The sequence below is a fragment of the Xenopus tropicalis genome, chromosome 1 (genome assembly GCF_000004195.4).
Source record: "Xenopus tropicalis strain Nigerian chromosome 1, UCB_Xtro_10.0, whole genome shotgun sequence".
Taxonomy (NCBI): Eukaryota; Metazoa; Chordata; class Amphibia; order Anura; family Pipidae; genus Xenopus; species Xenopus tropicalis.
In genome coordinates this window covers 122,565,594-122,592,477 of record NC_030677.2, presented here as the reverse complement: position 1 = coordinate 122,592,477, position 26,884 = coordinate 122,565,594, and the positions used below count along the sequence as shown (strand labels likewise).

General features: G+C 35.3%; 4 protein-coding genes and 1 long non-coding RNA gene across 7 annotated transcripts; 4 read left to right on the top strand and 1 right to left on the bottom strand.

Annotated features, from left to right (window-relative positions):
* LOC116406523 lies at window positions 1–1,296 on the bottom strand. Its single transcript, XR_004219471.1, has 3 exons — window positions 906–1,296; window positions 458–597; window positions 1–265 (listed from the first exon to the last, which is right to left on the bottom strand). It is a non-coding gene; the product is annotated as an uncharacterized LOC116406523 (long non-coding RNA).
* On the top strand, window positions 506–21,706 carry LOC108644466 (gamma-crystallin-4). Of its 3 annotated transcripts, none has more exons than XM_031890489.1 (3): window positions 506–567; window positions 20,777–21,019; window positions 21,359–21,706. In XM_031890489.1, the coding sequence occupies exons 1-3, from the start codon at window positions 559–561 to the stop codon at window positions 21,632–21,634; spliced, it is 528 nt and encodes a 175-aa protein (XP_031746349.1). In that variant the 5' UTR covers window positions 506–558; the 3' UTR covers window positions 21,635–21,706. The 3 variants fall into 3 exon arrangements, with proteins under 3 accessions (XP_031746349.1, XP_002934018.1, XP_004910883.1); XM_002933972.5 differs by lacking the exons at window positions 20,777–21,019; window positions 21,359–21,706 and adding exons at window positions 1,318–1,560; window positions 1,890–2,234 and having other exon boundaries at window positions 520–567; XM_004910826.3 differs by lacking the exon at window positions 506–567 and adding an exon at window positions 19,666–19,728.
* Window positions 8,053–9,416, top strand: crygdl2.2 (crystallin gamma D like 2 gene 2). Its single transcript, XM_002945151.3, has 3 exons — window positions 8,053–8,084; window positions 8,480–8,722; window positions 9,070–9,416. The coding sequence occupies exons 1-3, from the start codon at window positions 8,076–8,078 to the stop codon at window positions 9,343–9,345; spliced, it is 528 nt and encodes a 175-aa protein (XP_002945197.2). The 5' UTR covers window positions 8,053–8,075; the 3' UTR covers window positions 9,346–9,416.
* Window positions 13,408–14,768, top strand: LOC100490478 (gamma-crystallin-4). Its single transcript, XM_002933973.4, has 3 exons — window positions 13,408–13,439; window positions 13,835–14,077; window positions 14,421–14,768. Exons 1-3 carry the CDS (start codon window positions 13,431–13,433, stop codon window positions 14,694–14,696), a joined length of 528 nt encoding a protein of 175 aa, XP_002934019.1. The 5' UTR covers window positions 13,408–13,430; the 3' UTR covers window positions 14,697–14,768.
* Window positions 21,707–24,985: 3,279 nt separating the features above from the next.
* On the top strand, window positions 24,986–26,406 carry LOC101731848 (gamma-crystallin-4). The gene is made up of 3 exons (XM_004910842.2): window positions 24,986–25,034; window positions 25,348–25,590; window positions 26,072–26,406. Exons 1-3 carry the CDS (start codon window positions 25,026–25,028, stop codon window positions 26,345–26,347), a joined length of 528 nt encoding a protein of 175 aa, XP_004910899.1. The 5' UTR covers window positions 24,986–25,025; the 3' UTR covers window positions 26,348–26,406.
* Window positions 26,407–26,884: the final 478 nt, after the last annotated feature.

Below are 26,884 nucleotides of genomic sequence, written 5' to 3'. Positions count from 1 at the left end.
TATAATTTATATAAACAAAGCTGCTATGTCTCATGCAGGCAACTTCACATGACTTTGGAAAGCCAAACTGATGCATCGCCCTTTTCCTTGGTGACTCCGGTGGAAAGGCATTTCCAAGTAGTTAGTTGCCCGCTCCGTGGGTCCTTAGCCTTAGCCTGTTTTTCCAAAATGCCTTCCATCTTGCATCTAGCATAAAGCAGTTTTTGATACAGTGCTGTTAAACCTGAAATTGCTATTTGCCGGTCTTAATCATGTGATAGAGTACCTGTAGAGAGATAGAGAGCCCTAGATCAGCCTATGTACAGTCACATTACAATAGTGAATGAACTGGGAATGCTGTTTGGCTGTTTAGAGAAAGCGTTGGAACAGAGGTGCCAGTAAGCACAGAGACAAAACTGTCATAGAACAGCAAGAAAAAGAAACAATTAATGACAAAAGGTCTTTACATTTTACTTACTGGACAAAAACTGTATGTATGCAGGCAGCAGCAATCCAGGACATATATAAAGGCTGCCTCTTCTCACTCTATAACTGTGCTGAAACTTCCATCCATTCAAAATGGGAAAGGTAAGGAAAGTGTGTACATTATCCCCATCCCTAAGGATGTGAAAGAATTTTGATTTAAACTTTTGCTTTCTACTTACATCACACCACAGGCGGAGTAATCATGGGTGTACAACTAGGGTTAAAGATTTGATTTTTGTGAAAGGTTTAAGATGAAAGGGTGTAAATCATACTTTAAATGAAAGTCAAAATGCATACGCAAGTAATCAGATTTAAATAGTGATAAATAGTGTCAATTTTACTTACATATACTGTATATTTCATAGATTTCAAAGGGAAAGCAGTTTAATTCCCAGATATAATATATCTTGCTTATATTTTATATTTAGATTCTTACTTACAGTAGCTTCTTTTCTTTTGTCTCTGGTCTGCCTTTTCCATTTTACCTCACACTAGAAGTACAAAACAGAATCTCACTGAAATATAATTTAAATTAAGCTGAGTCAAATAAAAAATCAGGACACTTCAGTTTTATCTTGTAAACTTTTTCAACTAAGAACCTTAATCTACAGAAAGTTTGTATTTTTCCCTATAAGTAAGTATTTCTGTCATTCACTCAATTATCCCAGCCTCATTGGTATTATTTTACATCAACAATTCTATTAGTTATTAAATACTTTACCCTTAATGAGTTGAATTGTATTGTGTTACCACATTGCGCTGTGGTTGTTCTATGTGTAGTTCTATATACTATATAGTTGTATCATTATCTTATCTGTAATGTAGATTTTAATAAGCAATATTGTCCTTCAGATCTTCTTCTACGAGGACCGGAACTTCCAAGGCCGCTGCTATGAGTGCAGCTCAGAGTGTTCTGACCTGTCCTCTTACTTCAGTCGCTGCAACTCTATCAGGGTGGACAGTGGGAACTGGATCCTGTATGAGCACCCCAGTTACAGGGGACACCAGTATTATCTCTGGAAAGGAGAATACCCAGACTTTCAGAGATGGATGGGCTTCAATGACTACATCAGGTCCTGCCGCTTTATTCCCCATGTAAGTGTTTCAAATTTTTTCTCAAATCACCCTTCATTGCAATAGGTAGAATACATATTGCCTTTGTACTGTCTCTGTTGCAATGTTAATATCAGAAGTAATAATTAAAAACAATCATATTAATACATGTATTAATATCATAGTAAATAACTATTAACAACATGGTATCTTGGAATGTTTCATACCAAACCATGCAAAAGCACAGTGTAATAAAAACCATACAGATGTTAAAAATATACAATAAATATTGTTCTGGCTCAGTGGGTACTTATCCCACAACAAATATATTTGTCATTACACTTATTTTAACTTTTTAATTTTTTTTAAAGTACCAGGGTCAATATAAAATGAGAATCTATGAAAGAGGAGACTTCCAAGGACAGATGATGGAGTTCTTTGATGACTGCCCCAATACTTATGATCGATTCCGTTTCCGTGACATTCACTCCTGCAATGTGTTTGATGGCCACTGGATGTTCTACGAGGAACCCAACTACAGGGGGCGTCAGTACTACCTGAGACCTGGAGAATACAGGAAATTCAGTGACTGGGGAGCCTCAAGCGCCAGAATTGGATCTTTTAGAAGAGTTCATCATATGTTTTAACTAATTTGAGACATATAACACTGAAACTACAAAGTTTGATTTTCAATAAATATACCTTTTAAATTAAAACCTTTCTGCTTTTTTTCTTTAACTGCTATTTTATGGAGTTCTTATAGAGTCTTTCTTCAGCATTCTTCCAAACTGCTACAAAATACATTTTCCTGTCTCCCATAATGATAATTCTTTTAGTGCATATATAGCCAGTTATGCTCAAGGGAAAGACTCACAACTATATAGGGAAATCAATAAGGGGTGGCTATAAGCCCAAGTTAGAAATCTCATGGGGGCAAGATGCAAAATACACTTTGTGCCTGTATTTTGCACTTTACACCTTGCTACAGTATGTAATAATACATTCTCACTGGAATATAACTTGGAATAATATAGTTAGAATAAGCTGTTTAACATCAGAGAGAGATTTTTAGAAAATAAAAGTAATAATAAAGCCCAAACATAATAATAAATAATATAAGCTTGGCATATGTGTGAATCACTACACTTTATAACAAGTTATTTTGCTTTGCCTAGTTTTCATTGTACAGGTATGGGGCCTGTGATCCAAAATGCTCAGAACCAGGGGTTTTCCAGATAATGGGTCTTTCCATAATTTGGCTTCACATACTGTAAGGGGCCCATTTACTAAGGTGATCCCAGTAAAACACATTATTGTTTTCCAAGAATGAGCACCAATGCTCCTAAAATGGCTGCTGGAGCAATTCCTGTTTTTGAAAAATAAAGAGGATTCATGAAAATAAGCGTGCATTTAAATTTCACAAATTTCTCTAATTTTTCAGCTCAAAAAAAAAATGTCATTTTTGGACAAACTCAATATTTTTGTTTGACCCTGCCAACATTATTGTGACATTTAAAAAATGCAAGAATGATCTTGTTTTATTCGAAAAAATACCAAGTTGAGTTTATACAAGTTTCAAGGACAGAAAAATTCTAGTTTTGTTAAATCTGTCCGTAAGTCTACAAAAAAATCACTTAAACATTGAATAAATCCAATTTGGTTGTTTTGCCTCCAATAAGGATTATGGGATCAGGTACAAGGTAGTGTTTTATTATTAATGAGGAAATTAAAATAATTTTAAAAAATTTAAATCATTTGATTGAAATGGAGTCTAAGGGGCACATTTACTAAGATACGAATCTGAACCGAATTGGAAAAATTCCGATTTGAAAAGGAACATTTTGCGACTTTTTCGTTACCAATACGGTTTGCGTGAAAAAACGCGAGTTTTTCGTAGCCATTCCGAAAGTTGCGCAAAATCTGGTGATTTTTTCGTAGCGTTAAAACTTAAAAGGTGCGACGTTTCGCGCAAGTTTTAACGCTACGAAAAATTCGCAACTTTTTGCGCAAGTTTTAACGCTATGAAAAATCGCCAGATTTTGCGCAACTTTCGGAATGGCTATGAAAAACTCGCGTTTTTTCGCACACATCGTATTAGTAACGAAAAAGTCGCGACAATTTTCCGAAAAAATCGCAAAATACCGATCATTATGAAAAAAACGCAATCGGACGCATTCGGCCCGTTCGTGGGTTAGTAAATGTGCCCCTAAGGGAAATGTCCTTCCCATAATTCAGACCTTTCTGGATAACAGGTTTCCGGATAACAGTTCCCATGAGTGGAACAGGTGGAAACTGTTGGGCGATGGTGTTTGCCGACCAAAAGGGAGAGGTACATTATGTTGATTACAGCTTTAAGTCTGCAATATAGTCAGATTACAGGTACTATTCATAAATATTTGACAAATATTTGACAGTTTTATTTGGTGCTGGAAAATTAAAAGAAATGTTGTGCTATGGATGTTGATATGCTGCCTGGCGAGTGCCTACTTTGGCAAGTACTCTCCCGCCTAGTGTTGTGGCAGGGCCATTAGGGGTGTAAAATGTGTCCATTTGCGGGCGAGCACAGGAAGGACATAGGAAGGACATATAAGATGCATTACTATTAACTGTAATACAAGTTATGTATTGTACCTACTTGCCTGTTTGAGTTGTGTTATTCCTGTTTGAGTTGTAATGTACAATATGTTGTTTCCACTTCAAGACCTTTGAAGAATTGAATAAGGGAACATTTGAATCACATCACATCAGGTTTTGAGCTAGCTATGGTCTTCAAACACTACAGGGAATGTAATGGGGGTGACACTGCATGCCTTCATTTACAGGGAATTGAGAGAATCTGACCATCATATAGAGGGAGTGATTTTGTTTCAGGTTGTTATGCAGGGAGGTGTACTGGGTCTTTAACTTTGAGATGTGTTATCCAAAGGGGCTACATAAGACCTTTGCTGTTTTATTTAATCTCAGTATGGGTATAATGGGACCCTGTAGGGCCTTTTGATATTCAGGCTTAGTTAATAGCATCCTTTTATATTTTGTAGCTAGTTTATGTTATTAACATGCTGCGGTGCAAATAGGAGAATAATGTTTTTCATATTATTATAAATGGGTGTCTAACATTTTATTACGTAAATTAGGCAGTGAGGGTGTCATCTGCCAGCTGACCTCACTTCCTATATAATGGGATTTTTAATTTGAGTATGTTAGCCTATGATTATGTATTCAGTGATATGAAATGCATCAGGTCATTCTTGGTTTTATTAATGGGAAATAAACATCAGTTTTTATCGTCAATCGTATCCTGTTTAGGAGTATTCAATTTTCTACGTTTTTTGAGCATTATCTCACCCCAAACTATGGATTCTGGGCAATGAACCCAGGCCACAGACTACATCCGGCGAATGATTTCTCCTTCAGCATTTTCATTATACTGTAAGTTGAATTGATGGTCATATGACTCAAGCGGCAACTCAGGGTTTATACTGACTACATCCGGCGAATGATTTCTCCTTCAGCATTTTCATTATACTGTAAGTTGAATTGATGGTCATATGACTCAAGCGGCAACTCAGGGTTTATACTGTACATCAGGGCTTGGAGTGTTACATGGTCAGTTTTTCTTTAGGTTTTGGTGGAGCAGCATTCTCTCTTTTTAGCTTCTATATTGCAAATAGTAATGTTAGTTTTGTTTGACTGCTGATTACTAATAAAATAACATGCTCCCTACAAAATAGTTCTTGTGCTGGAAATACTTCCAGAGACTGTTTGGATTAGTGTTCCAACTGAGAACATGTAGGAGTGTCTGGATACTTTTTTGCTAAAAATGTGTCCAGATTCTTTTAGCCATATAGAGCATCTAGTAGTACTCAAAAGTATTACTACATGATACAAAAACCATATAGTGTACTGATATCCATGTTATAAGTATCTTTTCATATACTTAGATTGTAAGTTCTACAGGACAGGGACCTCCTTCCTACTGTGTCTCATACCACATGGCACTTATTCCCAATGCATTTATATATATTTATTGTATTTTTTTATTATAACACTTGTCCTCCCTGTGTGTAATTTTGTATATTGTAAGATTGTACAGCGCTGCATAACCTTGTGGCGCTTTATAAATAAAGTTATGCATACATACATACATACATACATACATATATATTGTTGCTGTCCCTAAGCATAGCTATATAATCCCAAAAATAAAAATTGTCGGTTGTATAAAATACTTGTGAAAAAAAGCTTTAGCTCCTAGTTGTTGCTCTGTGCTGCAACACTACCCACAATAAATGTTTTGCAGAAAACCTGCTGAAGCTTTTTTACTATTTTTTCAATTTCTATAATTCCAAAAATATAGCAATAAAACACAATTTGGATAGCACTATTCTTTAATCATTACCTCAAGTCATAATATTTAGAAATTTATTTGTATAATAGTGTGTACATGAGTGTTATAAATTTGATACAATAAACCCTTCTTGTAAACAACAAACATACAGAAAATATTTAATTTAGCATTAAAATATAGGGGAATAAAAGGGCAAATTACATTTAAATTAATTCTATTCATACATTATTATTATGTATAGCATTACAGCAAGTTGGTTCTAGGTCAGAAAATGTGTTCAATCTAAAGGCAGCCACACACTGGCTATAGAAACAGATAGTGTACAACAGGCCATACACTTTACAATGGAATTTTTTATTGATTCGATTGCTCTAAGAGACAGCCCAAAACTAACAAAACAGAAGGAGCGGCGATTTGTTTTTACTTCCTTATGTGCTGATGCTCCATACACTGAAAGATATTGTGAATCGGCAGATGAAATTTTCCTCCAACTTTCAAAGCATTTCAAGACATTTCCCTATTATCTTCATTTTTTTCTTCATAAAGTGTTCAAAAGCTTTTATCAGTCAAAAATACACATTATTTAATGGCCTAAAATCTTTAAAGTGTGCTTAAAATGGACAAGTTGAAAACTAGGTAAGTAAATGTAACACCTATTTGGCTATGATATGGCCAAACCCAGACTAGTAACGTGCTGTAGAGCATGTGTTACATGCGACCTTAATGCACAGGAGTGGACCTCCGCTATATGGGAGCTATGTCAGGGCTAGATGATGTAGTTGAACTACAACTCACACCGGTGTTGTGCAATAGATTAAAGTAATAGGACGCCAGGAGCTCTTGCAGAATAACTGGATAGTACTTTTTTTGTCCAAGACAATGGTAACCAGGGTATTTCAATACTCACTTAATAGATGTTATGCAGTATGCAGTTATACAGTTGATGTAAAATGGATTAATAGCAGAAATATGATGCTCCCCTGTGTATCCCTTCTCATCAAGAGGATTGGGCAGGTAGAACAACAACAGCGTGATAGGTAGGAAAGCTCACCGGCATAGTCCCATGCTCTTTTGGAGGTTAGGGCAAGGCATATTTGCTAACCTATTTCCCTAGCACTTCTGTGTCCCTAATCTAAGGCCAGTAATGCCTGTTAGGGAGACTACTCCTTTGCTATTATCCTGGATGGAGCAAATGGCTGCTCTTTCTGTATAATTCTGTCTGAACTCACCACTTCTAGAGGGTGCTATGAAATATGCTGCTATACTGTCTTCTCCTCATTCACGGGGCCCTGTCCCCGACTTAATTTGGATGGATAGTGGCTTACTGGGCCGGATCTGTACCCAGGCTCGATGGAGCTCTGCGTCAGGTAGCAGATCAGCAGCCAAAGAGGAAAACACTTCCTTGTGCAAGACACAATATAGTCTGCCAAGGGGAGTGGTTAAATGGGCTAAACCTGTAAGGGATAGCTTTAGAAACTGTAACCTGAGTATAGAGGGCTCTGCCCTATAACAGTACAGATAAGGAAAAGTAGGGAAGTAAAGCCATAGGGAGCTTAACCCTATGGATCCCTACATAAAGATAGTGAGAACACATTCAGCTCTCAACTATAGTACCCTAATGATTATTTTAGTACAAAAACCACAAGCAATTATCATACAAGGGTTATCTATGGGGAGGATAACCCAAATGGTACAAATCTTTTTTTCCACATTACTATTTAGTAAGGCAAAAAATAACTGCTAAATCTGATCCAATTGTTATATTTTATATGCATATTTATGTTGTCAGTATTTCCATATCAATGATTTCAGATGTGTGTTCTCTATAAAATCAATGCCTTCTGCCTTGGCACCTAGGGGGGAAGCAGTTATGAAAAACTGTCCTTTCCAGTGCAAAAATGCCTTTTAACAATTGGCAGCATGTGCTAGGGCAGCAGCAGATATTTTGCACTGTTTGGAAAGCTGTGTACAGTCATGTTACAATGGTGAATAAACTGGGAGAGAGAAAGAGGTGGAACAGAGGTGCCAGTAAGCACAAAGACAAAACTGTCATAGAACAGCAAGAAAAAGAAACAATTAATGACAAAAGGTCTTTACATTTTACTTACTAGACAAAAACTGTATGTATGCAGGCAGCAGCAATCCAGGACATATATAAAGGCTGCCTCTTCACACTCTATAACTGTGCTGCAACTTCCATCCATTCAAAATGGGAAAGGTAAGTAAAAAGTGTAAAATATCATATCAAGTTCCCTAACAATGGCAAATACATTTTATTTAAACCTTTTCCTGCTACATACAGAATAGAACAAGTAAAGTGTGTTATACAGGTGTGTTATACAACACAGGTGAAAGATTTCTGTTTAAGTTTTACAACTTTTTCTGAAACTTGCTCACTTTTCCTAGTCCCATAGGGAAATAAAAATATTTTGCATCAACCCTTCTATCAGTTACTGAATATTTGGCCATGAATAGGTTCTCTACAACATTATGTGCTCTGAATATTGTTTTATACATGAGATGGAGTAAAGTTAACTGCTAGCAAAAATAGTCCTCACTTAAGTTTGATCTGTATCTGTAATGTCGATTTTAATAAGCAATATATTCCTGCAGATCTTCTTCTACGAGGACAGGAACTTCCAAGGCCGCTGCTATGAGTGCAGCTCAGAGTGTTCTGACCTGTCCTCTTACTTCAGTCGCTGCAACTCTATCAGGGTGGACAGTGGGAACTGGATCCTGTATGAGAACCCCAGTTACAGGGGACACCAGTATTATCTCTGGAAAGGAGAATACCCAGACTTTCAGAGATGGATGGGCTTCAATGACTACATCAGGTCCTGCCGCTTTATTCCCCATGTAAGTGTTTTTAAATCTTTTGTCTAACCACCCTTGGGTTGGATTAGTTAGAATACATATTGTTTTTGTACTGCTTCTGTTACAATTTTTAAATTAAAAGTAATAAATAAATACTAGCATATTCAAATGTAATATTATTTTAACAATAGTGTAGGAAAGCCATCATGAACATGATATCTTCAAATATTTAATACTACATTTTGATTGCAAACACTTTTGGATCTAATTATTTTGACACTAATATTAAGGACAGATCATGTAAAAAGCACAGTGTAATGAAAATGTTTAGTTTACGTGTCCCACAACAAAAAAAAAAACTGTAATTACACTTATTTTAATTTATAAAGTACCAGGGTCAATATAAAATGAGAATCTATGAAAGAGGAGACTTCCAAGGACAGATGATGGAGTTCTTTGATGACTGCCCCAATACTTATGATCGATTCCATTTCCGTGACATTCACTCCTGCAATGTGTTTGATGGCCACTGGATGTTCTATGAGGAACCCAACTACAGGGGGCGTCAGTACTACCTGAGACCTGGAGAATACAGGAGATTCAGTGACTGGGGAGCCTCAAGCGCTAGAATTGGATCTTTTAGAAGAGTTCATCATATGTTTTAACTAATTTGAGACATATAACACTGAAACTACAAAAAGTTTGATTTTCAATAAAAATACCTTTTAACTTAAAACCTTTCTGCTTTTTTTCTTTAACTGCTATTTTATGGAGTTCTTATAGAGTTTTTCTTTAGCATTCTCCCAAACTGTTACAAAATACATTTTCCTGTCTCCCATAATGATAATTCTTTTAGTGCATATATAGCCAGTTATGCTCAAGGGAAAGACTCACAACTATATAGTGAAATCAATAAGGGGTGGCTATAAGCCCAAGTTAGAAATCTCATGGGGGCAAGATGCAAAACACACTTTGTGCCTGTATTTTGCACTTTACACCTTGCTACAGTATGTAATAATACATTCTCACTGGAATATAACTTTAAATATTTAAACATATAAGTATAATAATAAATAATTGTACTTTGTGTGAATAATATAGTTAGAATAAGCTGTTTAAAATCAGAGAGAGATTTTTAGAAAATAAAAGTAATAATAAAGCCCAAACACAATAATAAATAATATAAGCTTGGCATATGTGTGAATCACTACACTTTATAACAAGTTATTTTGCTTTGCCTAGTTTTCATTGTACAGGTATGGGGCCTGTGATCCAAAATTCTCAGAACCAGGGGTTTTCCAGATAATGGGTCTTTCCATAATTTGGCTTCCCATACTTTAAGGGGTCCATTTACTAAGGTGATCCCAGTAAAACACATTATTGTTTTCCAAGAATGAGCACCAATGCTCCTAAAATGGCTGCTGGAGCAATTCCTGTTTTTGAAAAATAAAGAGGATTCATGAAAATGAACGTGCATTTAAATTTCACAAATTTCTCAAATTTTTCAGCTAAAAAAAACGTTATTTTCGGACAAACTCAATCTTTTTGTTCGGCCCTGCCAACATTATTGTGACATTTAAAAATGCAAGAATGATCTTGTTTTATACGAAAAAATACCAAGTTGAGTTTATACAAGTTTCAAGGACAGAAAAATTCTAGTTTTGGTAAATCTGTCCCTAAGTCTACAAAAAAAATCATTTAAACATTGAATAAATCCAATTGGGTTGTTTTGCCTCCAATAAGGATTATGGGATCAGGTACAAGGTAGTGTTTTATTATTAATGAGGAAATTAAAATAATTGTAAAAAATTTAAATCATTTGATTGAAATGGGATCTAAGGGAAATGTCCTTCCCATAATTCAGACCTTTCTGGATAACAGGTTTCCGGATAACAGTTCCCATGAGTGAACCAGGCAGAAACTGTTGGGCGATGTTGTTTGCCGAGCGGACATTTTAAGGGAGAGGTACATTATAAGTCACAGTTGTAATAAGAAAGCTGATGTCCCTATGTTGATTAAACCTTTAGTGTGCAATATAGTCAGATTACGGGTAATATTCATAAGTATTTGACAGTTATATTTGGTGCTGAAAATGAAAAGAAATTTTGCGCTATGGATGTCGATTTGCTGCCTGGCAAAGGTAGTTATAAGTGCAGGGCCATTAGGGGTGTAAAATGTGCCTATTTGCGGGCGAGCACAGGAAGGACATAGGAAGGACATATAAGATGCATTACTAACTGTAACACAAGTTATGTAGTGTACCTACTTACCTGTTTGAGTTGTATTATTCCTGTTTGAGTTGTAATGTACAATATGTTGTGATATGATATGATTCTTTGTTATCAAATGTATTATATGATTATATGGTTATTTACTTTTAATGTTTTGAGGCTACATGGTTTGGCTATAAGTTTTCTTCTCGACCCAGCTGACCTCACTTCCTATATAATGGGATTTTGAACTTGAGTATGTTAGCCTATGATTATGTATTCAGTGATATGAAATGCATCAGGTCATTCTTGGTTTTATTAATGGGAAATAAACATCAGTTTTTATCTTCAATCGTATCCTGTTTAGGAGTGCTCGATTCTCTACGTTTTTTGAGCATTATCTCACCCCAAACTATGGATTCTGGGCAATGAACCCAGGCCACAGACTACATCCGGCGAATGATTTCTCCTTCAGCATTTTCATTATAAGTTGAATTGATGGTCATATGACTCAAGCGGCAACTCAGGGTTTATACATCAGGGCTTGGAGTGTCAGTTTTTCTTTAGGTTTTGGTGGAGCAGCATTCTCTCTTTTTAGCTTCTATATTGCAAATAGTAATGTTAGTTTTGTTTGACTGCTGATTACTAATAAAAAACCATGCTCCCTACAAATTGTTCTTGTGATGGAAACGCTTCCAAAGACTGTTTGGATTAGTGTTCCAACTGAGAACATGTAGGAGTGTCTGGATACTTTTTTGCTAAAAATGTGTCCAGATTTTTTTAGCCATATAGAGCATCTAGTAGTACACAAAATAATTACTACATGATACAAAAACCATATAGTTTACTGATATCCATGTTATAAGTATCTTTTCATATATTTATTGTTGCTGTCCCTAAGCATAGCTATATAATCCCAAAAATAAAAATTGTCGGTTGTATAAAATACTTTCGAAAAAAAGCTTTAGCTCCTAGTTGTTGCTCTGTGCTGCAACACTACTCACAATAAATGTTTTGCAGAAAACCTGCTGAAGCTTTTTTCCTTTTTTTTGGATTTCAATTATCCCAAAAATATATCAATAAAACACAATGTGCATTGCACTATTTTTTAATCATTACCTCAACTCATAATATTTAAAAACTTATTTGTATAATAGTATGTACATGAGTGTTATAAATTTAACACAATAAACCCCTCTTGCAAACAACAAACATACAGAAAATATTTAATTCAGCATTAAAGTATAGGGATTGGGGGAAAAAAGGGCAAATCACATTTAAATTAATTCTATTCATACATTATTATTACGTAAAGCATTACAGGAAGTTGGTTCTAGGTCAGAAAATGTGTTTAATCTAAAGGCAGCCACATACTGGCTGTAGAAACAGATAGTGTACAACAGGCCATACACTTTACAGCAGAATTTTTTATTGTTTCGATTGCTCTAACAGACAGCCCAAAACTAACGAAACAGAAGGAGGGGCAATTTCTTTTCACTTCCTTATGTGCTCCATACACTGAAAGATATTGTAAATCGGCAGATGAAATCTTCCTCCAACTTCCAAAGCATTTCAAGACATTCTAAAAACTGTTCTTAAAAGTTTGAACAAATATTATGCATTTTCTTAAGAAACTAAAACAAAAACTTGACTGCTTATTCATTATCTTTTTAGTATTTATTTATTTATTACATTTATTCATTTACCTATTATCTTCATTCCCTTTTCTTCATAAAGTGTTCACAAGCTTTTATCAGTCAAAAATACACATTATTTCATGGCCTAAAATGGGCAAGTTGAAAACTAGGCAAGTAAAGCTAGTGAGAACACATTCAGCTCTCAACTATAGTACCCTAATGATTATTTTAGTATTTGAAAAAAAAAACTACAAGCAATTATCATACAAGGGTTATCTATGGGGAGGATAACCCAAATGGTACAAATCTTTTTTTCCACATTACTATTTAGTAAGGCAATAATTAACTGTTAAATCTGATCCAATTGTTATATTTTATATGCATATTTATGTTGTCAGTATTTCCATATCAATGATTTCAGATGTGTGTTCTCTATAAAATCAATGCCTTCTGCCTTGGCACCTAGGGGGGAAGCAGTTATGAAAAACTGTCCTTTCCAGTGTAAAAATGCCTTTTAACAATTGGCAGCATGTGCTAGGGCAGCAGCAGATATAGAAGTGAAAAAAATATGTTTTCTTTATTAACATTCAGATCTGCTTGGTTGAACATTATCCTGCTTGATGGCCAAATTACACAATTTTGCACAGTTTGGAAAGCTGTGTACAGTCATGTTACAATGGTGAATAAACTGGGAGAGAGAAAGAGGTGGAACAGAGGTGCCAGTAAGCACAAAGACACAACTGTCACAGAACAGCAAGAAAAAGAAACAATTAATGACAAAAGGTCTTTACATTTTACTTACTGGACAAAAACTGTATGTATGCAGGCAGCAGCAATCCAGGACATATATAAAGGCTTCATCTTCACACTCTATAACTGTGCTGCAACTTCCATCCATTCAAAATGGGAAAGGTAAGTAAAAAGTGTAAAATATCATATCAAGTTCCCTAACAATGGCAAATACATTTTATTTAAACCTTTTCCTGCTACATACAGAATAGAACAAGTAAAGTGTGTTATACAGGTGTGTTATACAACGCAGGTGAAAGATTTCTGTGTAAGTTTTACAACTTTTTCTGAAACTTGCTCACTTTTCCTAGTCCCATAGGGAAATAAAAATATTTTACATCAACACTTCTATCAGTTACTGAATATTTGGCCATGAATAGGTTCTCTACAACATTATGTGCCCTGAATATTGTTTTATACCTAAGATGGTGTAAAGATAACTGCTAGCAAAAATAGTCCTCACTTAAGTTCTATTTGTATCTGTAATGTCGATTTTAATAAGCAATATATTCCTGCAGATCTTCTTCTACGAGGACAGGAACTTCCAAGGCCGCTGCTATGAGTGCAGCTCAGAGTGTTCTGACCTGTCCTCTTACTTCAATCGCTGCAACTCTATCAGGGTGGATAGTGGGAACTGGATCCTGTATGAGCACCCCAGTTACAGGGGACACCAGTATTATCTCTGGAAAGGAGAATACCCAGACTTTCAGAGATGGATGGGCTTCAATGACTACATCAGGTCTTGTCGTTTTATTCCTCACGTAAGTGTTTTCAAATATTTCCTCAAACCACCTTAGGGTTTAAGTAGTTAGAATACATATTGCCTTTGTACTGCCACTTTTGCTATATTAATATTATTAGTAATAATTAAATACTAGCATATTAAAATGTAACATTGTCATAATAATAGGGTAGGAAAACCATCATGAACATGATATCTTCAAATATTTAATACTATATTTTGATTGCAAACACTGTTGGATCTAGTTATTTTGACACTAATATTAAGGACATATCATGTAAAAGCACAGTGTAATGAAAATGTTTGATTTACTTGTCCCACAACAAATATATCTGTAATTACACTTATGTTCATTTTTAAAGTACCAGGGTCAATATAAAATGAGAATCTATGAAAGAGGAGACTTCCAAGGACAGATGATGGAGTTCTTTGATGACTGCCCCAATACTTATGATCGATTCCGTTTCCGTGACATTCACTCTTGCAATGTGTTTGATGGCCACTGGATGTTCTACGAGGAACCCAACTACAGGGGGCGTCAGTACTACCTGAGACCTGGAGAATACAGGAGATTCAGTGACTGGGGAGCCTCAAGCGCCAGAATTGGATCTTTTAGAAGAGTTCATCATATGTTTTAACTAATTTGAGACATATAATACTGAAACGACAAAAAGTTTAATTTTCAATAAAAACATCTTTTCACGTTAAAACATTTCTGCTTTTTTGCTTTAACTGCTATTTTACGTTAGCAGTTAGCAGCACAATGATAATTCTGTTATGCTCAAAAGAAAGAGCAATAACTCTATAGTGAGAGTAATAAGGGTTGGCTATAAGCTCAAGCTAGAAGTCTCATGGAGGCAAGATGCAAAGTGCTCTTTGTGCCTGTGTTTTGCACTTTACACCAAGCTATGTAATTATAAATAAATCCTTTGTTAAAGTTTGGTGCCTTTATTCAGTGGTCCACACTGGAATATAATTTAAAATAAAAAATAAATGTATAAGTATCATAATAAATAATTGTACTTTATAATGAGTTAGTTTGTGTGAATAATATAGTTATAATTAGCTGTTTGACATCAGAGAGACATAGAAAATAACAGTAATAATGAAGCCCAAACATAATTGTAAATAGTATAAGCATGGCATTCATGTGAATTACTTGACTTTATAACAAGTTATTTTCCCTTCACCTAGTTTTCATTGTACAGGTATGGGGCCTGTTATCCAAAATGCTCAGGACCTGGGGTTTTTCGAATAATGGGTCTATCCATAATTTGGATCACCATACTTTAATGGGCTTATTTACTAAAATGTATATTTTCTGGCCTTCAAAGTCATATAAACTCGACATGATATAAATTTAAATTTAACTCAATCATTGTAGTATTTATAAAATGTCACGATAAAGCTGTTATCGGGACAGGAATTGCTCAAGAAGCCATTTTAGTAGCATTGGCTGAAACTGAGTGAAATAGAAAACAATGATTAGATTAATTTCCCCTTTGAAACATGTGAAATAGAAAACAATGATGGGATTAACTCCCTCTTGAAAGTGTGTGAAATAGAAAACAATGATGGGATTAACTTCCCCTTGAAACTGTGTGAAAAAGAAAACAATGATGGGATTAATTTCCCCTTGAAAATGTGCAAGGACAGGCTGTCCCTGACTATTCCATTCCTCTACTATTCTAAGCCTCCATAGAACTTCAATACTCAACAGATCAAACCTGTTGAATTCTTTTTGCCAAAAAAAAGTTAAGTAAACATTTTTAAATCATTAAATTATTGGAGTTATTTTAGAAAAACTCGAATTTTTTGAGAAACAATATCAGAAAAATCGAGTACTGGCAAAAACCCATTTGTAAATCTCGAAAATATCTAGAAGTAAAAAAATTGACTTTTTGTCAAAATTGCTTAGTAAATGTGCCCCTAAGTCTACAAAAAAATCATTGAAACATGAAATAAACCCAGCAGGATGATTTTGTCTCCAATAAGGATTAATTATATCTTAGTTGGGATCAAGTACAAGGTTCTGTTTTATTATTAAAGAGAAAATGAATATAATTGAATCAAATATAACTTATTTCATTAAAATGGAGTCTATGGGAAATGTCCATTCCCATAATTCAGAGCTTTCTGGATAACAGATTTCCAGATAACAGTTCCCATGAATGGAACAGGCAGAAACTTTTGAGAGATGGTGTTTGCTTACCAAAGGGAAAGGGAGAGGTTCATTATAAGTCACAGTAGTAAGGAGAAATCTGATGTCCCTATGTTCCCTATGTTGCCTACATCTTTAAGTAGGTGATATAATCAGATTAATGGTATTATTCATAAATATTTGCTAGTTTTATTTGGTGCTTGAAAATTAAAATAAATTGTGCACTATGGATGTAGATTTGTGGCCTGGCAAGTTCTCTCTCGCCAAGTGTTGTGACCGTAAAACCTTTAATTAGGACATGGTTGAACACAAAAGGTAGTTATAAGTCCCCGGGCTCCAGCAGTTTCATGGACGTGTTCCAGTGTGCAGGCGCGCGAGCGTCAGTAGTGGCACCAAATTCGAATTTAAAATGTGCTACTCTGTTTGTTTCAAGTTGTGCAAGCTGGTTCTGTGGTCCTAGATCCTCGCTAAGCTTTGGGGCCGATTCATGAGTTCGAATCCCAAATGGGAAAAATTCGGATTGGATTTCTGAAGATCGCAAATATTGCGAAAATGCTTATGAAAAAATTGTATTAGTCACGATAATATCGTATTGGCGCTCCAAAAGTCACAAAATTTTTGTACCGAACGTTTGTAAACAGCGACAGAACCTTTCAGAATGTTTGGCGCAAGCGTACGAAAAAGTCGCTCAAGCGCGAAAAAATCAGCAAAAATACACTCGGAGCATTCGAATGAACGCTCCGAGCGTCCGTGTCTTAATAAATCTCCCCCTTTGTATTTGATTGATTCCCTGGTTTTGACTCCTTGCCTAACTTTTTGACTACGATTCTTCACTGCCTGACACTGACCTTGTCTGACTTGACCTTGTCTCTGCCTGATCCCCTCTGTACCGTTTTTCCAGAAATAACCTTGCCCGTGAGTAGGATCCCTGTCAGTCCTGCCGCAGAAAGTCAGGGGTTGTCAGGGCTCTTCTGTCTCGCTTAATACTACAGTCCGTAACAGCATTCCTTCAGTTACAGGGAATTGAGAGAATCTGACCATCAGATAGAGGTGGTGATTTCGTTTCAGGTTGTTACGCAGGGAGGTGTATTGGATCTTTAATCATGAGATGTGTTATCCAAAGGGGCCACATAAGACCTTTGCTGCTATCTGTTTTGTTCAATTTCAGTATGGGTATACTGGGACCCTGTAGGGAATTTTTATATTCAGGCTTAACATGGTTTGGCTATGAGATTTTCTCTTAACCTGAAATGGAGGTGTTATAATGTAACATTGCATTGTATTAACTAAGCTATGAGGTAAGTGTTATAGTGTAGGATTTGATTAAGATTAAATGTTTGTGTGTAATGTAACATTGCCTTATAACATCCATACTTTGTTGGGATAATATGCTCACCTACTGTTTAAAAAAAGCCATATGGGATGCAGAAGAATGATGTTATTATAAATAAGTGTCTAACATTTTAATATGTTAATTAGGCAGTGAGAGTGTCACCTCTCAGCTGACCTCACCTCCTATATACTACATTTTGACTTTGAGTATGTTAGTCTGTAATTACGTATTTGTTGATACAAAAGTGTCAGGTGATTCCTGGTTTTATTAATGTGAAATAAACATTAGTTTTTATCTTCAGGCATATCCTGTTTAGGAGCGTTCCATACTCTACGTTATTTGAGCCATGGACTTTATCCAGCGAGTGATTTCTGAAGGAGTGATTTCTCCTTCAGAATTTTTATTACAAGTTGGAATGATGGTCATATGACTCAAGCGGCAACTCAGGGTTTAGACACCAGGGCTTGGAGTGTTACATGGTCAGTGTTTCTTTACTTTTTGGCAGAGCAGCATTCTCTCTTTTTATCTTCTACATTGCAAATTGTAATGTTAATTTTGTTGGCCTGCTGAAAAAAAAACATGCTCCCTACAAATAGTTCTTGTGCTGGAAATACTTTTAGAGACTAGTATTAGAACTGAGACTGAGAACATGTAGTTTTAAAGGCGTGTCTGGATACTTTTGTGCTAAAATGGTGTCCAGACTCTTTTAGCCATATAGAGAATCTAGAAGTACACAAAAGAATTACTTCATGAAACAAAAACCATATAGTGTACCGATATCCATCGATATAACACACAATCTCAACTCACTATCTTTCAGGCAGTTTATTTTTACTAAACAAATATAACAAAATAAACTGTTCCAAACAAAAATCCTTGCCATTTAATGGGCTTTAACTAACACAGGTCAGTTGTCCCCACAGAGAAAAGAAAGGAAAAAAGTTCCAACTTTGTGGTGATTCCAAGGCTCTCAGTGAGCTCACACAGGCAGCTTCCCCTGTGTCTTTTTCCCCAGACTGGAGCTATCTACTTTGGCCTAAACTGCCTTTTAATTAGTGACCTGAGATGCCTCAGGTAGTCACAAAGCACCTGGGCTGGACTAGCAGTCTCAGAACCACTCTATTAGGAACCTGGGAGATATATTACCTCCGTCCTGGACTTTCCCAGGTATCCTAATAGTGACCTTACCACAGATCACAAAAATATAGCAACAAAACACAATTTGGTTAGCACACGTTATACCTATTATTAATACTATGAATTATAGTGTGTACAAGAGTGTAATAAATTTAACACAATAAACCCCTCTTGTAAACAACAAACATACGGAAAATATTTAATTCAGCATTAAAATAAAGGGATTGGGGAAAAGTCCAATCATATTTAAATTAATTATATTCATAAATTATTGTTATTATAAAGTTTTCTTGGCATTTTATGTATGGACAAAATAAAATGAATATGTTTTTACTTTAAATCAAGCTGCTTTTGACATTTCTTGAATCCCTAACCCCAATGATACAAAAAAAAATGATATTTTGGTGAGGCAGAGTGAGTAAGGCAAAAAAATAACTGGCAAATCTAAACTAATTGTTATCTTATCTATACATATTTATCATTATTTCCATATCAGTGATTTCAGATGTTTGTTTCCTATAGTATCAATGCCTTCTGTCTTGGCACCTAGGAGAGAAGCAGATTTTAAAAAATGTCCTTTCCAATCTGAAAATTTCTTTTAATAATTGGCAGCATGTTCTAGGGCACCAGCAGATATAGAAGTAATAAAAATGTGTTTTGTCTTTATTAACGCTGCTTGGTTGATCTGCTTGGTTGAACCGTATCATGCTTGATGGCCACATTAGACAATCTTGCACTGTTTGGAAAGCCCTAAGGTCAGCCTGTGTACAGTAATGTTACAATAGTGAATAAACTGGGAGTTCTGGTTGGCTGTTTAGAGAAAGAGGTGGAACAGAGGTGCCAGTAAGCATAGAGACACAACTGTCACAGAACAGCAAGAAAAAAAAGACAACAAATGACAAAAGGTCTTTACATTTCCCTTACTAGACAAAAACTGTATGTATGCAGGCAGCAGCAGCAATCCAGGGTAAATATATAAAGGCCGTCTCTTTACATCCCATAACTGTACTGAAACTTCCATCCATTCAAAATGGGAAAGGTAAGTAAAATGTGTAAAATATCATAAAATGATGGCAAATACATTTGATTTAAACCTTTTCCTGCTACATACAGTATAGCGCAAGAAGAGTGTGTTATACAGGTGTGTTATACAACATACAGTAGGTGAAAGATTTCATTTCTGTATAAAGTTTAAGATCAAAAGTTGTAAACCATATTTTCAAAACAAATGAATATGTATATTTATTTAATCAGATATCATTATTAGTGTTAAAGAGTTTCTTTTCAGCTAACTATCCTTGCATTTATCAATAATTTCAACAATGTTTAAGAAAGAGACCCACCAGTTATCACACCAGGTTACCATGATGTTATTACTGTTTGGAAAATGCCCAGATTAATGTATTGATATTTATTTCTATGCAGCTCTTGGACGTGTTGCATTAAGGGCTCTTTTTGCTCTTGAATAACAACTTGAATATCAGATTATATTTTGCTGATATTTGATATATTGTTTCATACATATTTTCATTCTTATCGTGTCTCTGTGTTCTGTCTTTTCCATTTTACTCTACTCTGATATTCAAAACAATGTCTTTGACAAATAATTTCAACTCGGTTAATTGAAATACTACATGGACTATAATGGGGTTTTTTTGAGGAAAGTGAGGTTCCTTCTTCAGTTTTATTCTTATAAACTATTTTAAACTAATGAAGAACCTCAGTGTACAGAAATGTTGTATTTGTCCCCTAAAAGTAAGAAGTGTACAACTATTTCTGACACTTGCTCACTTTTCCTAATCATATTGGTAAAAAAAAAATGTTACATCAACACATCTATCAGTTATTGAATATTTAGCCATTTATAAGTTGATGCTACAAAATGTGTTCTGTTATTACTGCACTGTAGTAGAGTTGTTCTATATGAGTATGTTGGAAACACTTCATACTTACAAATTCTCTGCAACATAATGTGCCCTCTATATTGTTTTATGCCTAGGATAGAGTAAAGTTAACTGTTAGCAAAAATATTCCTCACTTAAGTTATATCTGTAATGTTGATTTTAATTAGCAATATATCATTTCAGATCTTCTTCTACGAGGAGAGAAACTTCCAAGGCCGCTGCTATGAGTGCAGCTCAGAGTGTTCTGATCTGTCCTCTTACTTCAGTCGATGCAACTCCATCAGGGTGGACAGTGGGAACTGGATCCTGTATGAGCACCCCAGTTACAGGGGACACCAATATTATCTCTGGAAAGGAGAATACCCAGACTTTCAGAGATGGATGGGCTTCAATGACTACGTCAGATCCTGCCGCTTTATTCCCCAAGTAAGTGGTTTCAAATATTTACTCAAACCACCTTAGAGTTGCAATAGTTAGTATACATAATGCATTTGTACTGCTACTGTTGCTATATTAGTATCATTAGTAATAACTAAATACTAGCATATTTAACATTGTCATAATAAATAGGGCAGGGAAACCATCATTAACATGATATCTTCAAATATTTTATACTAAATTTTGATTGCAAACACTGTTGGATCTAATTATTGTGAGACTAATATTAAGGACAGATCATGTAAAAAGCACAGTGTAATGAAAATGTTTAGTTCACTTGTCCCACAACAAATATATCTGTAATTACACTTATGTTCATTTTTAAAGTACCAGGGTCAATATAAAATGAGAATCTATGAAAGAGGAGACTTCCAAGGGCAGATGATGGAGTTCTTTGATGACTGCCCCAATACTTATGATCGATTCCGTTTCCGTGACATTCACTCCTGCAATGTGTTTGATGGCCACTGGATGTTCTACGAGGAGCCCAACTACAGGGGGCGTCAGTACTACCTGAGACCTGGAGAATACAGGAAATTCAGTGACTGGGGAGCCTCAAGCGCCAGAATTGGATCTTTTAGAAGAGTTCATCATATGTTTTAATTAATTTGAGACATATAACACTGACACTACAGAAAGTTTAACTTTCAATAAAAATATCTTTTCAAGTTAAAACATTTCTGCTTTTTTGCTTTAACTGCTATTTTATGGAGTTCTTATGGAGTCTTTCTTTACATTCTCGCAAACTGCTACAGAGTACCTTTTCCTGTCTCCCACAATGACATTTCTGTTAGCACACATAGCCTGTTATGCTCAAGGGAAAGACCCATAACTCTATAGTGAGAGTAATAAGGGGTTGCTATAAGCCCAAGCACCTTGCTACAGTATGTAATTATAAATAAATCCTATATTTAAGTTTGGTGGCTCTATTTAGTGGTGCTCTCTAGAATATAATTTAAAATAATATATTAATGTATAGGTATCATAATAAATACTTTAAATGAGTTTATAAAGAGTTAATTTGTGTGAATAATATAGTTAATAGATAATAATAATTAGCTGTTTGACATCAGAGAGAGATTGTTAGAAAATAAAAGTAATAATGAATCCTAAACATAACTTTAAATAACATAAGCATGGCATTCATGTGAATCATTATAACAAGTTATTTTCCCTTCACCTAGTTTTTATTGTCCAAAAGTTCATGTTAGAAAATCCCAAATTTTTCAGTTGTTAAGATTTAAAAAACTCAAATTTTTTGATAAACGATATTTTTTTCAAAATTGCTTAGTAAATGTGCCACTAAGTCTGCAAAAAAATCATTGAAACATTAAATAAACCCAAGAGTATTGTTTTGTCTTGTTCTGTTGATTAATTATATCTTATTTGGGATCAGGTACAAAGTACTGTTTTATTATTAAAGAGAAAATGAAAATAACTAAAAAAAAATGTAAATGATTTGATTAAAATGGAGTCAAAGGGAAATGTCCTTCCTGTTATTCAGAGCTTTCTGGATAACAGATTTCCAGATAACAATTCCCATGAATGATACAGGCAGAAATTGTTGGGCGATGGTGAAATCTGATGTCCCTATGTTTATTACATCTTTAAGTGTGCAATATAGTCATATTCATAAATATTTACCAGTTTTATTTGGTGCTGGAAAATTTTAAAAAATTGTGCGCAATGCATGTAGATTTGTGGCCCAGCAAGTTCTCTCTTACCAAGTGTTGGGACCTTTAATGAGGACACAAAAGGTAGATATAAATGCAAGGCCACTAGGGGTGTAAAATGCACCCATTTGCGGATATCTAAGGATTTTTAAGCAACATCACAAAAAGGACATATAAGATGCATGAATATATTAACTGTAATACAAGTTATGTAGTGTACCTACTTACCTGTTTGAGTTGTAATATTCCTGTTTGAGTTGTAATGTACAATACATTGGTTGCACTTTGAGACCCTTGAAGAATAGGGTAAGGGAACATTTGAATCAAATGACATCAGGCTCTAAGACAGTGATCCCCAACCAGTGGTTCGTGAGCAACATGTTGCTCCCCAACCCCTTGGATGTTACTCCAAGGGGCCTCAAAGTAGCTGCTCATTTTTTAATTTCTGGCTTGGGGGCAAGTTTTGGTTGCATAAAACCCAGTGTAAAGCCAAACAGAGCTTTCTGTAGGCTACCAGTCCACATAGGGGCTACCAAATAGCCAATTATAGCTCTTATTTGCACCCCCAGGAACTTTTTCCATGCTTGTGTTGCTCCCCAACACTTTTTCCATTTGAATGTGGCTCACGGGTATAAAAGGTTGGGGATCTCTGCTCTAAGATATCTATGGTCTCCAAACACTACAGGGACTGGTCTGTACCACCATATAAAACACAAAAGAACTTTTTGCCGAAAAGCCTTTGTCAAGTGGAATTCCCCTTGATTTTTGGCCAGGGTATTCACGCTCTAACTCTTTTTTCTTGTTTTGCTTATCTGGTGGTATGTATTATATGTGATTAACTACATTGTAATATAATAGCAATATTGTGCTGTATTGTGATTTTTTTTTTTTTAAAAACATGCTTTATAAAGATATTTTTCTTTTAATAAAACCACCTGTGTGAATTGTTTTATTTGAGTGCAAGCCCTTTTTCACTATTTAGTTTTTTAAGTTTCCATTTTTTGTTTATTAGTGTGCCCTCCATGTAGGCCATACACTTCATAACATAATTTTTTGTGTTTTGTAATAGTATTACAATTGCTCAGACAGACAGCCCAAAACTAACAAGAGAGAAGAAGTGGCAACTTCGCTTCACTTCCTCATCTGCTGATGCTTCATTCACTTAAACATATTGTGAGTTGGCAGATGAAATTTTCCTCAAATTCCAAAACATGAACCAATTTTATGCCTTGTATACGAAACTAAAAAAAAAATGAATGCTCTGATTCATTTACATTTTATTTTTATTCATTATTTCATTTATCATTTCCCCATTTCCTTCATTTTTTTTCTTCATAATGTGTTTACCAGCTGTTAGCTGTATGAAAAAACACATTATTTAATAGCCTAAAATCTTTAAAGTTTGCTTCAAATGGACAAGTTGATAAGTTAGGAAAGTAAAAGACAGTGAGAAATTAGTGGAACTTGGAAATATATTTTTTTCATATCTTTCTGTAAGTGCAATTTGTCACAATTGATTTAACTGATGGAGAAGTCATATTTGATTCCTTCCTTTGGGGGTCATTAAAGAACAAAAGCAATTCTGAGCAATAGTACCCTAATGATTATCTTAGTCTCTGAAAACACAACAAGCAATTATCATGCAAGGGTTATCTATGGGGGGGCTGACCCAAATGGCATACACCTTTTTCACATTTTACATTTTGGTGAGCTAGAGTGAGTAAGGCACAAAAATAACTGGCAAATCTGAACTAATTGTTATCTTTTCTATACATATTTATGTTGTCATTATTTCCATATCAATGATTTCAGATGTTTGTTCTCTATAGAATCAATGCCTTCTGCCTTGGCACCTAGGGAGAAGCAGTTTTGAAAAACTGTTCTTTCCAACCTACAAAGTTCTTTTAACTATTGGCAGCATGTGCTAGGGCACCAGCAGATATAGAAGTGAGAAAAAAATGCTATTTTCCTCATTAACTTTCAGATCTGCTTGGTTGAACGTTATCCTGCTTGATGGCCAAATTACACAATCTTGCACTGTTTGGAAAGCCCTAAGGTCAGCCTGTATACAGTAATGTTACAATGGTGAATAAACTGGGAGTTCAGGTTGGCTGTTTAAAGAAAGAGGTGGAACAGAGGTGCCAGTAAGCACAGAGACACAACTGGAACAGAACAGCAAAAAAAAAAAACAACAAATAACAAAAGGTTTTTACATTTCCCTTACTAAACAAAAACTGTATGTATGCAGGCAGCAGCAATCCAGGACATATATAAAGGCTGCCTCTTCTCTATAACTGTGCTGAAACTTCCATCCATTCAAAATGGGAAAGGTAAGTAAAAAGTGTAAAATATCATAAAGTTCCCGAATGATGGCAAATACATTTAATTTAAACCTTTTCCTGCTACATACAGTATAGCGCAAGTAGAGTGTGTTATACAGGTGTGTTACATTGCAGGTGAAATATTTCATTTCTGTGTAAGGTTTACTATTTCTGACACTTACTCACTTTTCCTAGTCCCATTGGTAATAAAAATATTTTACATCAACACCTCTATCAGTTATTGAATATTTGGCCATTAATAAGTTAATGCCTCAAAATGTATTCTGTTAGCAATATATATGTAAGCAATATATTTCTGCAGATCTTCTTCTACGAGGACAGGAACTTCCAAGGCCGCTGCTATGAGTGCAGCTCAGAGTGTTCTGACCTGTCCTCTTACTTCAGTCGCTGCAACTCTATCAGGGTGGACAGTGGGAACTGGATCCTGTATGAGCACCCCAGTTACAGGGGACACCAGTATTATCTCTGGAAAGGAGAATACCCAGACTTTCAGAGATGGATGGGCTTCAATGACTACATCAGGTCCTGCCGTTTTATTCCCCATGTAAGTGTTTTCAAATATTTCTTCAAACTACCTTAGGGTTGCAGTAGTTAAAATACATATTGCCTTTGTACTGCTACTTTTGCTATATTAATATAATTAGTAATAATTAAATACTAGCATATTAAATCAAACACTGTCATAATAATAGGGTAGGAAAACCATTATGAACATGGTACGCTCACATATTTTATACTAAATTTTGATTGAACACTGTTGGATCAAATTATTTTGAGACTAATATTAAGGACAGATCATGTAAAAAGCACAGTGTAATGAAAATGTTTCGTTTCAGGGGTACTTGTCCCAAAACAAATATATCTGTAATTACACTTATGTTCATTTTTAAAGTACCAAGGCCAATATAAAATGAGTGTAATGAAACTCTGCAAATGTATAATCATACAGTAAATATTGTTAAGCTTCAGTGGGAGCTTATTGCACAATAAATCTATATGTAATTACACTTCTTTTTATTTTAAAGTACCAGGGTCAATATAAAATGAGGATTTTCGAAAAAGGAGACTTCCAAGGGCAGATGATGGAGTTCTTTGATGACTGCCCCAATACTTATGATCGATTCCGTTTCCGTGACATTCACTCCTGCAATGTGTTTGATGGCCACTGGATGTTCTATGAGGAACCCAACTACAGGGGGCGTCAGTACTACCTGAGACCTGGAGAATACAGGAGATTCAGTGACTGGGGAGCCTCAAGCGCCAGAATTGGATCTTTTAGAAGAGTTCATCATATGTTTTAACTGAGAAATGACATATAACACAAAACTTCTGCAACTTTGTCAATAAAAACACCTTTTACATAGGAACATTTCTGATGTATGTGCTTTTTTTAATTTGTTCGTTTTCTAACAAACAATTCCAAAAACAGTTTCTCTGCCTCTTACACTGCACATATATGGTCTCAGTTGTGTGCAGGAAAGCCCCACAACTCTTTGGTAACAGCAAAGTGTTGTAGTTAGGAGCGCTTAGCTCTGACTTCTGAATCAAGTGCTGCTGCATCTATTGTCACAGGGGTACCCTGGAGCTACAGTCACCTTTTCAACAGGCATTAGCTCCAGGGTTCCCTTTGTGCCTGGCATTAATAGGCGCTGTGCACGTGTGCTTAAAAAATCGGATGCAGATATCAATCCTACAGCAAACACCAGAAATGAACGCCAGCCAGACTTTTTTTCTGATTTGCAACAAAATGCGCACACAGTTGCTTTCACTTTGCCAAATTGGATGCAGTTACATCAGACATAATGCCCTATTGTATGTATGTATATCTTTATTTATAA

What these genes read in the sequence shown, in the direction of transcription:
- LOC108644466 (XM_031890489.1), top strand. An exon ending in CCTGCCGCTTTATTCCCCAA is followed by an intron (nt 21,020 to 21,358) that starts GTAAGTGGTTTC and finishes TCATTTTTAAAG; the next exon opens with TACCAGGGTCAATATAAAAT.
- crygdl2.2 (XM_002945151.3), top strand. An exon ending in CCTGCCGCTTTATTCCCCAT is followed by an intron (nt 8,723 to 9,069) that starts GTAAGTGTTTTT and finishes TAATTTATAAAG; the next exon opens with TACCAGGGTCAATATAAAAT.
- LOC100490478 (XM_002933973.4), top strand. An exon ending in CTTGTCGTTTTATTCCTCAC is followed by an intron (nt 14,078 to 14,420) that starts GTAAGTGTTTTC and finishes TCATTTTTAAAG; the next exon opens with TACCAGGGTCAATATAAAAT.
- LOC101731848 (XM_004910842.2), top strand. An exon ending in CCTGCCGTTTTATTCCCCAT is followed by an intron (nt 25,591 to 26,071) that starts GTAAGTGTTTTC and finishes TTTATTTTAAAG; the next exon opens with TACCAGGGTCAATATAAAAT.